General features: G+C 50.1%; 1 protein-coding gene across 1 annotated transcript; it reads right to left on the bottom strand.

Moving 5' to 3' along the window:
• Positions 1–3,776: 3,776 nt before the first annotated feature.
• On the bottom strand, positions 3,777–15,271 carry NQO1 (NAD(P)H quinone dehydrogenase 1). The gene is made up of 7 exons (XM_038538477.1): positions 15,141–15,271; positions 10,495–10,614; positions 9,187–9,351; positions 8,209–8,339; positions 6,992–7,105; positions 6,235–6,336; positions 3,777–5,309 (listed from the first exon to the last, which is right to left on the bottom strand). Exons 2-7 carry the CDS (start codon positions 10,496–10,498, stop codon positions 5,004–5,006), a joined length of 822 nt encoding a protein of 273 aa, XP_038394405.1. The 5' UTR covers positions 10,499–10,614; positions 15,141–15,271; the 3' UTR covers positions 3,777–5,003.
• Between the last annotated feature and the right edge of the window lie 275 nt (positions 15,272–15,546).

Here is a 15,546-nt window from a genome sequence, read left to right as displayed (position 1 = left end):
TGCAAATGTGTTTAAAGGTTGTCTTTTGGCATTTATTGACTTCATCAGCACTGGAAAGAAGTGATAATGAAGTGAAATTCAGTAAGTATAAATATCAAAAAGGGTGGGGAATGGGCTAGATGGGTGATTAAGGAAGGCACTTATTATAACGAGCACTGGACATTGTATGTAAGTGAGGAATCACTGAATTCTCCCAAAATTCTAACTCCACTGTGTTAACGACCTAAAATTTAAATTTAAAAAAAATTAAAAAGTAAAAATAATAAAAGGGTTAAAAAAAACAAAAACAAAAACCTTGGATCGGAAAAACAGCCTGTTGTGTGGGCAATAGATTGATCTGAAGTGGAGACTGTTAAGTGGCTGCCAGAAAAGCTGATGCAATCCTGGGTTACATAATTCAAGTTACAGTGTCCAGAACAAGGGAGGTAGTTGTCCTTGCTTTACTTCAAGCTCCTAAGAGTACTACTCTGTCCTATCATAAGGAGCGAACACAATCTTGACAGCCGTGTATCAGGCCTATATGAGAATTGGAACATCATTCATGCCTGCTCAGGACCCAACAGGGACTTCTGGAAGTATAAAAGTAGCTACAATTTCTCAACACCAACAGTTAATGGTCTCGCTCTCCAGAAGAGGTATGGATTGCTACTCTTGTGCTCTCTTTCATGGTGCCATCATCCTTGCTTCTACTAAGGCAATATACTGTAGTATTTAAAAGCCTAAGATCGGGTGACAAACCATGAGAGACTCTGGGAAATGAACAAAGGGTTTTGGAAAGGGAGATGGGAACTCTGGGAAATGAACAAAGGGTTGTGGAAGGGGAGATGGGTGGGGGGATGGGGTAACTGGGGACAGAGGAGGGCACTTGATGGGATGAGCACTGAGTGTTATATGTTGGCAAATCAAACTTCAATTAAAAAAAAAAAAAGCCTAAGATCTTGAGTTTGCCCACCTGAGTGGAGTTCTGGCTCCTGCACATACGATTTAACTTCATTCTTTCATCTCCTTACTTATAAAGTACAAACAAAAATAAAACCCTTTTCTTAGGGTTATTGCAGAACTAAGTAAATTAATCCATGTAAAATTACATAGTTCCTGGCACACAGTAAGTGCCTAATCAGTGTTAACCTTGTTTTCGTATTACTAGTCCTGATACTACTTAGCTCTTCTGTTCTTTGTGCACTAGATCCCATCTCCTTTTGTTTTGTTTTGTGCGTGTGTGTGTGTGTGTGTGTATCTCCTTTTGTTTTTTTCCAAAGACCTGTTCCTTTCATTGCCTTCTTTCTCCAGCATCAAAACCTTTCTCTCTGAGTCATTCCTACTGGCATGTAAATTTGCTATGATGTCCCTTATCTTTTAAAAAGTCAAATAACTTTGTTTGCCCATACAACTGTGTACACAAAGTTTCCACTTCCTCCCCTTACATTCTTTCTTTTTTTTTTTTTTTTAAGATTTTATTTATTTATTCATGAGAGACACAGAGAGAGAGAGAGGCAGAGACACAGGCAGAGGGAGAAGCAGGCTCCACGCAGGGAGCCCGACGCAGGACTCAATCCCCGGTCTCCAGGATCACACCCTGGCCTGAAGGCGGCGCTAAACCGCTGAGCCACCGGGCTGCCCCCTTCCATTCTTTCTTGAACGCATTCCAAACCACTCCTGAAATGCCTCTTGTCCAAATCACCAGTGGCGTCCACATAGCTATATGCAAGTCCATTCTCAGACCTATCTTACTTGGCTTACGAGTAGTATTGGACACACTTGATCACTTCCTCTTTGAAACACGGTTAGCTTTCAGACCCCACATTCAACAAGCCTGCTCTGCTGGCCACCTTTTTAAATTCTCATCTTCTTGACCTCTTTAACACCAGAGAGCCCTAGAGGGGTCAATCATCGGATCTCTTTTCGTAATTTATTTCCTAGGTAATCTCATCCGTGACATTGCTTTATATACTATCTCTCTGTTGAAGATTTTCAAGTGTATGCCTCCAGTCGTAGTGTTCACCAAAACGTATATATAACATAACATACACTGGTGGTATTTGAAATGAAACATGAGTAAAACATACATGTCTTTGTGCATTAGGAGAAAAATGTAACTTCTCCCCTAACTCCAGGTTCCTTTTTTTTTTCTTCTTTTTAAGATTTTATTTACTTATTTGAGAGAGAGAGAGCATGCTAGAGAGCATGAACTGGGGGAGAGGCAGAGGAAGAGAAAGAAGCAGACTCCCCATTGAGCAAGGAGCCCATTGTGGGGCTCCATCCCAGGGCCCCTGGATCATGACCTAAGCCGAAGGCAGATGCTTAACTGAGCAACCCAGGCACCCCGTAACTGCATGTCCCTATTATCCTTACTAGACACCCATTTCAAACATAAAATGTCTGAAGTCAAATTTTGATTCCACCCTTCCCGACCCCAACTTCTGCCCCCAATATGCTTTCCAAATTCTTGCTCATCCCAGCAAATGCAATCTCCGTTCTTCCAGTTGTGTAAGCCAAAATATGTTTTGAGTTTTTTATCTGACCTAGATCCAGTCCTTTACCAAATACTGTTAACACAACCTTTGAAATACATACAACCTGGGACGCCTGGGTGGCTCAATGGTTGAGCGCCTGCCTTCAGCTGAGGGCGTGATCCTGGGGTCCCCGGATCGATTCCTGCATCAGGCTCCCTGCATGGAGCCTGCTTCTCTCTGCCTGTGTCTCTGCCTCTCTCCCTCTGTGTCACTCATGAATAAATAAAATCTTTTTTTAAAAATGAAATATACAGCCTTTTAAAATCCACTTCTTGACACCTCTTGCTCAAAATGTTTATTGGCTAGATTGTCACACTGTCCCACAATTCGCTGTGCTTCCATGATTGCCTTATACTTGATTCCTCCCCTACCAGCCAGAATTAAACATGGGTCATATGATATTATACTTCTGCCCAAAACTCTCCAGTGACTTCCTATCTTTATATTCTTACAGCACTTGTAAGGCTCTATATGATCCGATCCCGGCTATATATCTGACATAGCCTTCTGTTTTTTTCTCTGCTTTGGTTACACTAACTTCTTATTTCTTCTTCACACCGCGCACGTTCCTGCCTCAGGTATTTGCACGCTGAGATCACTACTGCCCGGAGCGCCTTCCTTCACGCATCTGCCTACACCTCACTCTCTCACTTTGTCAGGACTTCGCAAACATGTAGCCTTATCGGGCAGGTCTTTCTTGATTACCTTGTATAAAACAAAACTCCTATCCCATCTCTCTCTTACCCTGCTCTTTCTTCCTTGCATTAGGTACTTGGTTTTTGTCAATCGTTGCCAACTCCCACTGCCTAGAAGAGTATCTAGCCCATTGACTGGATAAATCAGAATAAATCAGGCAAATCACAGTAAATACTGCCCCTTGGCATTTGTTTACTGAATTCTAGGTTTTTCTTGATTTCTAGAATGTTTTTCCTGGATCTCTGTAAATGTCCCGTAGATTCCCGGCGAGGGTCTTAATAGGTTGTTTCTTTACCAATTCAATATGAAGCAGCCCTGTTGGGAGAGCTCTCCAGTCTTATAAGCTTCTGGCCATAATTTTTTTTTTTTAAGATTTTAAGATTTTATTTTTAAGGGGCCGGAACTCACAACTCCCAAGATCAAGAGTTGGATGCTCTACCAAGTTGGCCTCCAGGCACCCTGGCCGTAATTTATTGTTGCAGACTGATCCCATCTTCCCTAGTAGGTTCCACTTTTGCCTGTATGCCTCCATCACTAGCTTCACTGAAACCAATGAGTGTGCATCCATTTTGTAGAAATGGTTTTTATTTCATCTGGAGCTTTCAGAAATTTACAAAAATTGCAGTGAGAATGAAGGCAACAAGAAAACATCTTTCAAACTGAAGCACCTAGCCATCTGCCATTGTAGGGGGAAATACCCAAATGCCTGTCAGCATCTGACACGTGAGGCTCCTGCCTGCTGCCCTCCTTTTCTTGGCCGGTCCAGGACCTGTTCCCAGTGTCCAGCAACCTTGTTTAGCCTCCTCTCTCGTTTCCTTTCAGTGCACCACAAGAGGGCAGCCTTTCATCATACTCTACTGGAATTATACCGACAGCGAGCTGCACTGCTGTAATCTAAACTGGAAATTGGAACAGTATACCAAAATTGTTCAAAGTTAACGAAACTCTAGGATTACAATTTCATCCCCAAAATGGTGGGACCAAACCACATCCAAAAGGAAAGTCATCAGTTTAGCAGTGGAGAAGAAAACCTCCAGGGTGTTCTAAGCTCAAAAATAAAGTACTATTTGTAGGAGGCTTTTGTTAAGTAACTATTTCTTGTTTGGTCATTGTAGCAGATGTACTGTATGGATGTGTTGGTTTATTTCTGCAGATATTAAATTAGAAGACTGAGACAAAGAAGAGACCTTTATTATCTTTTCACTTGAAAGTATCTCTAGGTACTGTATACAAACTACAAAAGTTGAAGCAAGAGGAACTCTCACATTAGGCATACTAGTCACGGCGCAGTAATTAAAGCCAGTATCTATGGTAAACAAGCATAGATTAGTAACTACTAAACCAGTCCCTTGGGTCAGCACCCAGTCATTTTTTTTCTCTGACCAATTCCCTTCTGCCATAAGCCACAGAGAGGAAACTAAAAGAAAAGTATGTCATTAAAGGGCTGGATGCTGTCTCGCAGATTCAGCCCTAAAAATTCATACTTAAAAAGAATTAAATTGTATAGAGGACCTTAAAGAATATTGTCTGGCATCTTTTCTCCATCTTTCCCTGCTGTATATCCTGAGTGGCCTCTTGAGCCTAATCAGATTTTGCCATGATCGCAATCATAAGAATCAGTTATATTTACTACAACTATCCAAAAATATAGGAATACAGTCTATTCTGTCTCCTAGTCATTCCTTGTGGAAAAAGAAAAACACACAAATCTCAAAGACTAAAGCAAGTCAAAGAAGTCCAAAAAAGAAACCTCGATTTGGCTACATTTTAGAAGGAAATAAAGCCTTGTGAGTTTCATTTTCTGGCTTTGATCTGGTTGTCAGTTGGGATGGACTTGCCCAAATGATGGCCCACAGAAAGGCCAAATTTCTCGTTTTTCTGCTTATCTTGCACTTCCTTTTTCATTAAGAATCCTGCCTGAAAGTTTAAGTCAAAGAGGCTACTTGGAGCAAAATACAGTGGAGTCTCATTCCAGATATTCTCCAGGCGTTTCTTCCATCCTTCCAAGATCTGAATTCGGACATCCATAGGAGTGTGCCCAATGCTATAGGTCAGTTGAGGTTCCAGGACTTGGAAGCCACAGAAATGCAGAGTGCCACTCTGGGGATACACCAAAGCACAAAGATGAGTCACACAACAAACCCTACACAGCTTGAACCATATACAAACAGCGAAAGTCAATCTAGGTTTTCCAGTAAGAGGATCCAATGTAGGGGCCTGAGGCCCCCTGGAGAAGCAATTCATATCTGTTTTCTTTCTCTCACCTGCTCTCTATTCCTAGCTGTTACCTATTTTATTTAGCCTAGTCAGCTGAACTCTTCTTTAAATGAATAAAACCTTGAAACACTGCCAGCCTGGGATCCTCTGCCAAAAATGCCGGAAGTTCTATTACATAAGGGAGTTTCAGCTTCTTGGCAGCCAACTCGTGCCAAGGCATGCCAATTTGCCTTTCTCTGCCTCTCTGTGTAACTAGAGGAGTCTCAATAAATGATTCCTATAACTTCTTCTCCAGTACCAACTGCCCGCTATTATAGGGGGCCACCATATTTGTTCTCTCCAATCCTCTTCTCTAGAGGGGATTATCTTGATACTCCAGTGACCCACCCCCAAAAAGCCTACCTCTGACTTCACTCTTGTTAGCTGGACTAAATTATTTCTTACAATTTTCTAATAGTTTGTGGGGCCGTAGCAACAACTTGGCAAAGGCCAGGAAGATTGGAGAGGTGTCGGTCCTCGGGAGAGAATCATTACCTGGCTCTACAAGTCTGGGGGTTATCTGCACTAGTCCTCGGTTAGGAGGCAGTAGTGTTTGGACGTGCCATACTCGTGTTCTTCTTTTAGTACAGGGGCCTGGGAAGACCAGGAAGGCAGGGGAGGGAGCGCCCTGGAGTTCTGAGTTACTACGTTGCTTTCGTCCTCACACCTCGACACCTCGGGTCTGTTTTCAGCTGCTCTCTTGAGGCTCTGGACCCCACAGAAAGCTCGATTGATTAATCCCCCAGAAGGTTCATTGAAAACGAGTAACCTGAATTGGCCAGAGAATGATATTCATGTCTCCGTGGATACCCTGCAGAGAGTACATGGAGCCGCTACCGCCCGTGGTGATGGAGAGCACCGTCTTCTTATTCTGTAAAAGCAAAGTCGTCACCCTCCACATCTCCATGGCGACAGGAAGTTAATGACAACCCCAGGGGAAAGAACACACAGGTCCACCCACCTGCTATTCACGTCACTTCTCACATTGGCTCCTCTGAGCCAGCCACCCGGGTGGACTCCAGAAGTCACACTCCAGGGCAAGCCCAGGAGTCTCGATTTGCTCCGGGCGGGGGCGGGGGGGGGGGTTGTTAGCAAATCAGGAAACTATAAGATCAGTGTGGATGCCTGGTGGAACTCTGTCCCCTCGCGGTGCTACCCACATACCCAGGCATGGAATCCAGGAGGCCTCAGAATGTGTCTTGTGTAGTATTTGGGTGTCTAGAAAACTGAGATAGACTCTCTGTTTAACTCTTATTATGGAAAATGTCCAACATACATAGAGAAGAAAGCATAAGGACACTTCTGCCACTCAGCTCCAAGTCTCCATACTTGGCCCTCCCCGTCTTAGCTAATATCCTTGCCCCTCATGTTCCTGGGGTATTTTAAAGCAAGTCCTAAAGTCACGTCTAAATATCCATAAAAATTTTATCATCCATCTCTCCCAGGAGCCTGACCATAGTATCTAGTGGTGTCCCAGACCCTGCCTGAGGGAGAATCCCGCTGCTGGAGCAGAAGCATCCACGTACCCGGAAAGGTCCCTTGTCATACATGGCCGCGTACGTGTAAGCAAACTCTCCGATGAGCACTCGCTCGAACCAGCCTTTCAGGATGGCAGGGACTCCAAACCACTGCAGTGGGAACTGTGGGGCGAAGGACACAGAGGTCAGATCAGGAACCGCCAGCGCAGGGCAGCCCCTATGGCCCAGCGGTTAGCACTGCCTTCCGCCCAGGGCGTGAGCCTGGAGTCCTGGGATCGAGCCCCACGCCGGGCTCCCTGCATAGGGCCTGCTTCTCCCTCTGCCTGGGTCTCTGCCTCTCTCTATCTGTTGTGAATAAATAAATAAAATCTTAAAAAAAAAAAAAAAAAAGGAATCACCAGCGCAGAGGCGGCGCAGCTGTGCAGCTGCTGCCTGTGATGTCAGGAAGGGCAGACCCTTCTTGGGGCCCTTCTCATTTCTTCTGGAGAAGCAAGGACATTAAAGAAAATTATTGTCCTTGGTCTGTTGGCCTGACACTCCTATTTCTGCCCAAAGAACCAAATACGGGCAGGTCTGCAGAAAGCCACATGCGCTTAAGATTTGTTTCCATGAGCGGCGTCTGGGTGGTTCAGTCAGTTAAGCATCCAACTTGACTTCAGCTCAGGTCATGATCTCGGGGTAGAGAGATCGAGCCCCGCAGCAGGCTCCACCCTCAGCAGGGCTCCGCTTGAGATTCTCTCTCTCCCTCTGCCCCTCCCCCAACTCTCTCTCTCAAAGAAATAAATCTTAAGAAATTATAAAAGATTTGTTTCTCTGAAATCACATTTATCAGCAAAGTCTAAACAGCAGGGATCGCAAAGTTTGCTTCAATGTGTGATGCCTAAATCCACATTTTCCCAAGAGCTCATTTTAGTAGGAGCTGTGGCAACACTATGAAACCTGCACCTAGTGTTCGCAGGTGTACAATCCTGTCACCGAGCACAAACAGCCGGAGTGTGCACTCACCCAGGAGGCCAAAGGGCCGGGGGCTAAGGTCTACCAGAGAACTCCCATGAGAAAGGCTTGTTGGGCCTCTTGTCCCGATAAAAGAACAAGGACCCCAGAGGGCGCCCCGCTCGGCAGCTGGAGCACAGGCGGCCCGCGGCAGAGCCGAGAGCGGGGCTGCGCACCCAAGGGCCCCGGCGGCGCCAACCCCGGGGAGGCGCGGGCTCCCGCTTGGGCCGTGGCCCCCTGAGCGCCGGCCTGGGAGCGCGCCCGGCTCCCACCTGGAAGATCACCAGGTCTGCGGCTTCCAGCTTCTTCTGCTCGGCCACGATGTCGGGGCTCAGGCGGCCCTCCTTATAGGCTAGAGCGGCCTCCGCGGGGTACTGAAAGTTCCCGGGGTCCTTGGGCGTCCCTGCGGGGGGGGGGGACAGGTGATGGGGGGCCGCGTCCTTGGGCATCCCTGCGGGGGGGGACAGGTGATGGGGGGACACGTCCTTGGGCGTCCCTGCAGGGGGGACAGGTGATGGGGGGCCGCGTCCTTGGGCATCCCTGCGGGGGGAGGGCAGGTGATGGGGGGACACGTCCTTGGGCATCCCTGCGGCGGGGGGGACAGGTGATGGGGGGCTGCGTCCTTGGGCGTCCCTGCGGGGGGGGACAGGTGATGGGGGGACACGTCCTTGGGCGTCCCTGCAGGGGGGGACAGGTGATGGGGGGACACGTCCTTGGGCGTCCCTGCAGGGGGGAGTACAGGTGATGGGGGGCTGCGTCTTTGGGCGTCCCTGCAGGGGGGGGGACAGGTGATGGGGGGCCGCGTCCTTGGGCGTCCCTGCAGGGGGGGACAGGTGATGGGGGGCTGCATCCTTGGGAGTCCCTGCGGGGGGGACAGGTGATGGGGGGACACGTCCCTGGGCGTCCCTGCAGGGGGGGACAGGTGATGGGGGGACACGTCCTTGGGCGTCCCTGCAGGGGGGGACAGGTGATGGGGGGCCGCGTCCTTGGGCGTCCCTGCGGGGGGCGGCAGGTGATGGGGGGCTGCATCCTTGGGCATCCCTGCAGGGGGGGGACAGGTGATGGGGGGCCGCGTCCTTGGGCGTCCCTGCGGGGGGGGCAGGTGATGGGGGGCCGCATCCTTGGGCATCCCTGCAGGGGGGAGACAGGTGATGGGGGGCCGCATCCTTGGGCATCCCTGCAGGGGGGGGACAGGTGATGGGGGGCCGCGGGGAGCCGGCCGGGCCCTCCCGGAGCAGGGGCTCGCCTACCTGTCACATCCCGCCTGGAGATGACGGGGTTGAAGTTCATGGCGTACAGGTCCGACACGGTGACCTCCCACCCTGTGGCCTCCAGGGCCTCCACCGCAGCCTCCTTCATGGCGTGGTTGAAGGAGGCCTTCTCTGCGTGGGCCAGGACGATCAGCGCCTTCCTGGCTGCGGGCACACGAGGCAGGAGGGAGGCAGCGCCCACCTCGGGGTGCGCACTCCGGGTCTGGGGCTTGGGGGGCTCAGCCCGAAAAGCCCGCGACTCTTGCTCTGGGGGTCGTGACTTCTAGCTCCACATTGGGCATGGAGATTAGTAAATAAATAACCAAACTTTAAGAAAAGGGGGAAGAGTCGACTTTGTTAGGCCTTGGGTGATACAGTCCACCCCCTGCGGCCAGAAACACAGTTACTCCTTACAAGTACCAGCGAGGGGCGCCCGGGTGGCTCAGGTGCAGCCGCCTGCAGCCCAGGGTGTGATCCTGGGGTCCTGGGTTCGAGTTCCGCATCGGCTCCTGCATGGAGCCTGCTTCTGCCTCTGCCTCTCTCTGTGTCTCTCATGAATAAGTAAATAATTTTTTTTTAAATACCAATGAATAAAGGAGGCATTTTAACTCAGTGGCTAATTTTGTTGGCATACTTAAGTGGCCATCTGCATGAAAATGGAATTATCCCCTAGAAAACTGACGTGTTAGGAGTTAGGATAGTGGTTCCCCTTGTGGAGGGGTAGCAACTGGAAAGGCACAGAAGGGGCTCTTGGGGTGCTGCCCATGCTCTGTTTCTTGATCTGGGTGCTGACCACACAAGTCTATGAAAAGTCACTTCGAATTTGTGCACTTTTCAGAGTGTCTATTGTGTTCAATATGTATTTTGTTGTGTGTTTTTTTTTTCACTATCCCACAGACAGACCACATAGAGCAAAAAATTCCTGGCAGAGAGTAAAGATCTAAAGGGAGAATTTATATAACCTAAAGATAGAGAGTACTTTTTAAGAAAGACTAGAGATTCAGAAACCATGAAGGAAAAGCTTGCCAGATAAAGACAAATAAAAATTAAAACTGTGTGTGTTCCAGAAAGCACCATAAACAAAGTCAAAAGACAATCAGCAAGGGAAAGACATCTGTAACTCTTAGCACAAAGTGTTCAAATCCCAAGGAATGCCTACAAACAGGACAAGACAATGCAGTAGCAACAATGCAAGGTCATGGGCACACTATTCACAGAGGAAGAAATGCAGATCAAAAACCAAAACAGAAGGAGTGCCCTGCCTGGCCTGTCACGAAAAACAAATTAAAATGAGCTATCAGTATTTACCCATTGGACTGGCGAAACAGGAGCGTCTGGCTGGCTCAGTCAGGGGAGCGTGCAACTCTTGATCTTGGAGCTGGGAGTTCGGGCCCCACGTTGGATGTAGAGATTACTTAAAAATAAAATCTTTAAAATGAAAAAAAAAAAAGATTAGCAAAACAATTCAAACAAGCAACTGAGGGCTATTGAAATTGCAGGAAAACTGGCACCTTGTCAGTGGGACTATGAATTGCCAAGTAATCAGGCCAAATTTCTTAAAATTTTAAAGACACACGAATCTTTGGCGCACCTGGGGGGCTGACTGGCATGAGCTCAGGGTCGCAAGACTGAGCCCGCACTGGGCATGGAGCCTGCTTAGGATTCTCTCTCTTTCTCCCTCCCACCCCCAACCTTGTTCCTGCTCGCTCTCTCGCTCTCTCTCAAAAACAAAACAAAAAACAAAAAACAAGAAGTCTTTGATCTCGCTGTCTGACTTTGGGGGGATCTGTTCTACAGACTAGCATCGGGACACAAGGAGGTTTACTGTATTCTTGCATTGGCAAGCACTGCACACAACCTGCCCGTGTATTGATGGGGAGTCTGACTCCAGGACACACAGTAGAGACCACTAGGCTCTTGCCGAGCTGACGCTATCGTCTCCCAGAACGACAGCCACCATAGATGGTTGCTGATAAAATGAAGTAAAGTGAATCCATTCTTATGAAAGACGAAGAGGGGCATCTGGCTGGCTCGGTTGGAGCCCGCAACTCTAGACCTTGGAGTTGTGAGTTAGAGCCTCACGTTGGGTATAGCCATTACTTAAAGAAAAAAAAAAAAAAGACAAAGAAACTACACATATGTGTGCGTAGATTTGCGGCCTCTAGGTATGAGGGAAGAAGAGATGTGCAAGGATCACATGAAACTATTAATGGTTTTCTTAGCTGAGTACGAGACGGCAAGGAGGTAGAGACAGAAGGGAAAGATTTACTTTTTTTTCTTGGACCTTTTTTCCTTGGGCCTGTATTCATAAAGTTGCCAGAACAAGCAGGCTATACGCTCACGAGAACAGCGTGCATCTTTTTAAAGTTTTGTTAATTTTTAAACAATCTCACCCAACGTGGGACTCAAACTCACAACCCTGACACCAAGAGCCCCACACTCTTCCGACTGAGCCAGCCAGGTGCCCTTCATTCTTCCTTATTTTAACTGAAGTATATTCGACAATGTTACGTTAGTTTCAGGTGACTGACACAGTGAGTCCTCGTCCGTGTACTAGGCTATGCTCCCCGCACGGTAGCTACCACCTGTCACACCCTACGACACTATCACAATACCGTCGACTACATCCCCTGTCGGACCTTTTACCCCGTGATTATTCATTCTGTAGCTGGAAGCCCAGACCTCCCACTCCCCTTCACTCATTTGGTGCCCCTCTGCCCATCCCACTCCCCTCTGGCAAAGTTGCTTTGTTTTTTGTATTTAAGGGTCTGTGTCTTTTTGTTTGTTCATTGTTTGGGTTTTTAGATTCCATACAAGTGAAATCAGGTACTATTGGCCTTGCTCTGCCCTAACAGCATTAATGAGAGCTTACTATGTGCTGGGCACTGCTCTGAGTGCTTGGCATTCTTCTGCAGTTGTCATGGCAACGCTGAGATATGTGTGTGTGTGTATATATATAAAATTTACTATCCCCATATTATGGATGAGAACAGTGAGGGACAGAAAAGCAAGTTTCCCAAGTTTACATAGCTAAGTGGTGAAACTCTAATACTTTATATAGACATGGGGCATCTGGCTGGCTCGGTCGGAGGAGCATGGGGCTCTTGAGCTCATAGTTGTGAGTTCAAGTCCCACACTGGGTGTACAGATCACAAAAACAAAACAAAGAAACAACAACTTAAATATATATATAGAGAGAGACCTAGATAAATCCATGCAACCATGTGCTGGGCAGCAGGGGAGGTACCAGAGGACGGAATAGATCACCACCCCTGCTCCTAGCAACTGGCATCACAGTCTCATTTCTTTCTTTCTTTTTTTTTTCCTCTTCCTTCCTTCCTTCCTTCCTCCCGCCCTCCTTCTTCTTTTCTTTTCTTTTTTCTTTTTTTCCTTTCTTTCTCTTTTCTCTTCTTTCTTTTCTTTTCTTTTCTTTTCTTTTCTTTTCTTTTCTTTTCTTTTTTTTTCTTTTCTTTTCTTTTCTTTTCATTCGAGAGACACAGAGGCAGCCACACAGGCTGAGGGAGAAACAGGCTCCGCGGGGAGCCGGACGCGGGACTCGATCCCGGGCCCCCGGGGTCACGCCCGGGGCTCAGCCGCTGGGTCCCCCAGGTGCACCCCACTACCTCATTTCTTACTAACTCCTCACGGCTGTACCCCCGGTGGGGCCCCATGGGAGCAGCTGCTTCGGGCTGAAGGACCGGGGCCCCGAGGGCCGCGCCCAGCCTGCGTGGGCATCTCGGGCTGAGGGATTTAAGGACATGATTCATCTGCTTTGAATCAGGAAAAGGGAAAAGGGAAAGAGGCTCCGGAGGCTTCCTCAACAAACTCCTACCCCCCCCCCCCCCTTTTTAATCAACTCCAGGACTTAACACTCTTGGGAGAAATGTGAGTATATGAAGTTCTGACAAGCATGTTCTCTGCGACTTACCTTTGCGTTAGTTATATCAATATTTACTGAACTCTGCTTTGTCAGGTTTTATCTCTTGGCTTCTTACCTACATATAAAGATTCTTTTTTACTTAGTATTAACAAGCGTTTCCTAAGTGGTAAAATATAAAGTCACTTGACATAAGATGAGAAATCGGGATATTTATCCCTAGCTTTCAAGGAGCTCACCACCTACTAGCTTCGGGGGATGCCTACCACCTTCAAAAATAAGCAATATAGGGATCCCTGGGTGGCGCAGCGGTTTGGCGCCTGCCTTTGGCCCAGGGCGCGATCCTGGAGACCCGGGATCGAATCCCACATCGGGCTCCCGGTGCATGGAGCCTGCTTCTCCCTCTGCCTGTGTCTCTGCCTCTCTCTCTCTCTGTAACTATCATGAATAAATAAAAAGAAAAAAATTAAAAAAAAAAAAAAAAAAAGCAATATAAGGGGCACCTGGGCGGCCCAGGGCTTGGGTGTCTGCCCTTTGCTCAGGGCGTGGTCCTGGGGACTCGGGATCGAGTCCCACGTAGGGCTCCATACATGGGGCCTGCTTCTCCCTCTGCCTGTGTCTCTGCCTCTGTGTGTCTCATGAAAAAATAAAATCTTAAACTAAGAAATATAAGACGAGGCCCAAACAGGAAGGATGTATTTGCAAGAAATACAACCAGCAAAGTTCAGTAGCTGGATATATATACACACACACAGATATAGATATAGATATAGATATAGATATAGATATAGATATAGATATAGATATAGATATATATATATTTTTTTTTTTAATTCATGAGACACAGGGAGGCAGACACAGCAGAGGGAGAAGCAGGCTCCATGCAGGGAGTCCAACGTGGGACTCGATCCCGGGTCTCCAGGATCACGCCCTGGGCGGAAGGCGGCGCTAAACCGCTGAGCCACCCGCGCTGCCCTAGATAAATAATCTATTAAAAAAAAAAAAAAAAAAAAGATAAACAAATGAAATCACCTATAGGTATTGTAAACCTACAACTTACACCGAAGTATTTTAAATTCTAAGGCCAAACAAAGTGGCCAGATTGGGCCTCTAACCACCGGTGCCTGACCTGTTCTGGAGGGAATTTTTTGCTTCTGAGGTCAAGTCCGTCTCAAACGCCCACCCAAGGTTGTGGAGATGGGGTGGAAACAGGAGCTCCCCTTCCCTCCCGTGTGTGGGGAGGGCTCACCCCGGGATGCAGTTTGAGTCATGGAGGAAAATTGAGACCTAAGCCCCTGGGGATCCCTGCAGACAAATGAGGGCTGTGGGAGCCCTGTGGGAGCCCTCTGCTCCCAGGGCACCCTACTCTGGGGCCACCTCTGCTCCGGGGCCGCCTCTGCTCCGGGGGCGCCTCTGTTCGGGGGCGCCCCTGCTCCGGGGCCACCTCTGCTCCGAGGCACCCCTGCTTCGGGGCACCCTGCTCCGGGGGCTCCCTGCTGCGGGGCACCCTGCTCCAGGGGCACCCTGCTGCAGAGGCACCCTGCTCCGGGGCACCCCTGCTGCGGGGCGCTCTGCTCGGGGACACCCCTGCTGCGGGGCCGCCTCTGCTTCGGGGCACGCTGCTCCGGGGGCTCCCCTGCTCCGGCGCACCGTGCTCCAGGGACTCCCCTGCTCCGGCGCACCCTGCTCCAGGGGCTCCCCTGCTGCGGGGCCGCCTCTGCTTCGGGGCACGCTGCTCCAGGGGCTCCCCTGCTCCGGGGCACCCTGCTGCAGAGGCACCCTGCTCCGGAGCACCCGTGCTGTGGGGCACCCTGCTACAGGGGCTCCCCTGCTCCGGGGACTCCCCTGCTCCGGCGCACCGTGCTCCAGGGGCTCCCCTGCTCCGGAGCACCCGTGCTGCGGGGCACCCTGCTCCGGGGGCTCCCCTGCTTCGGGGCACGCTGCTGCGGGGGCTCCCCTGCTTCGGGGCACGCTGCTGCGGGGGCTCCCCTGCTCCGGCGCACCGTGCTCCGGGGGCTCCCCTGCTGCGGGGCACCTGCTGCGGGGGCGCCCCTGTCCGGAGCGGCGCGGCACTCACCCGCCAGGGCTCCGGTGGCGCGCGGCCGCTGGGTGCTGGCTGTCGGGGCCGCGGGGGTGGGGCCGCGGCGTCGGGGCAGGGCGGGGCTCGGGGTGCAGCTCGCAGCCGCCGCCGCTTTATGGGCCCCGGGCGCCCGGCCCACGGGGGCGGCCCTGCCGGGCGGAGCCGGCCCCGGAGCCTGGGGCGCAGGGCGGGGCGTGCGGGGACCGCGGGCTGGGGGGCCCCGATGTGTGAGAAGGGGGCCGGGGGCGCGGGGGCGCGGGGGGGCCACCCGGCGGTGCGGGGCGCCCGGGCCTCCAGGAAGAGGCGGGGAGCGGCGGCCGCGCCCGGGTGTCGGTGTCTCCGCCGGGAAGGGCCTTCGCACGAGATGGGCGGGCGGGGGGGGAGCCTCGGACTCGCTGAGTCA

Source organism: Canis lupus, chromosome 5 (assembly GCF_011100685.1).
Source record: "Canis lupus familiaris isolate Mischka breed German Shepherd chromosome 5, alternate assembly UU_Cfam_GSD_1.0, whole genome shotgun sequence".
Classification (NCBI taxonomy): Eukaryota; Metazoa; Chordata; class Mammalia; order Carnivora; family Canidae; genus Canis; species Canis lupus.
The sequence above is the reverse complement of the archived record's forward strand: the minus strand, read 5'-3'. Positions and strand labels throughout refer to the sequence as shown.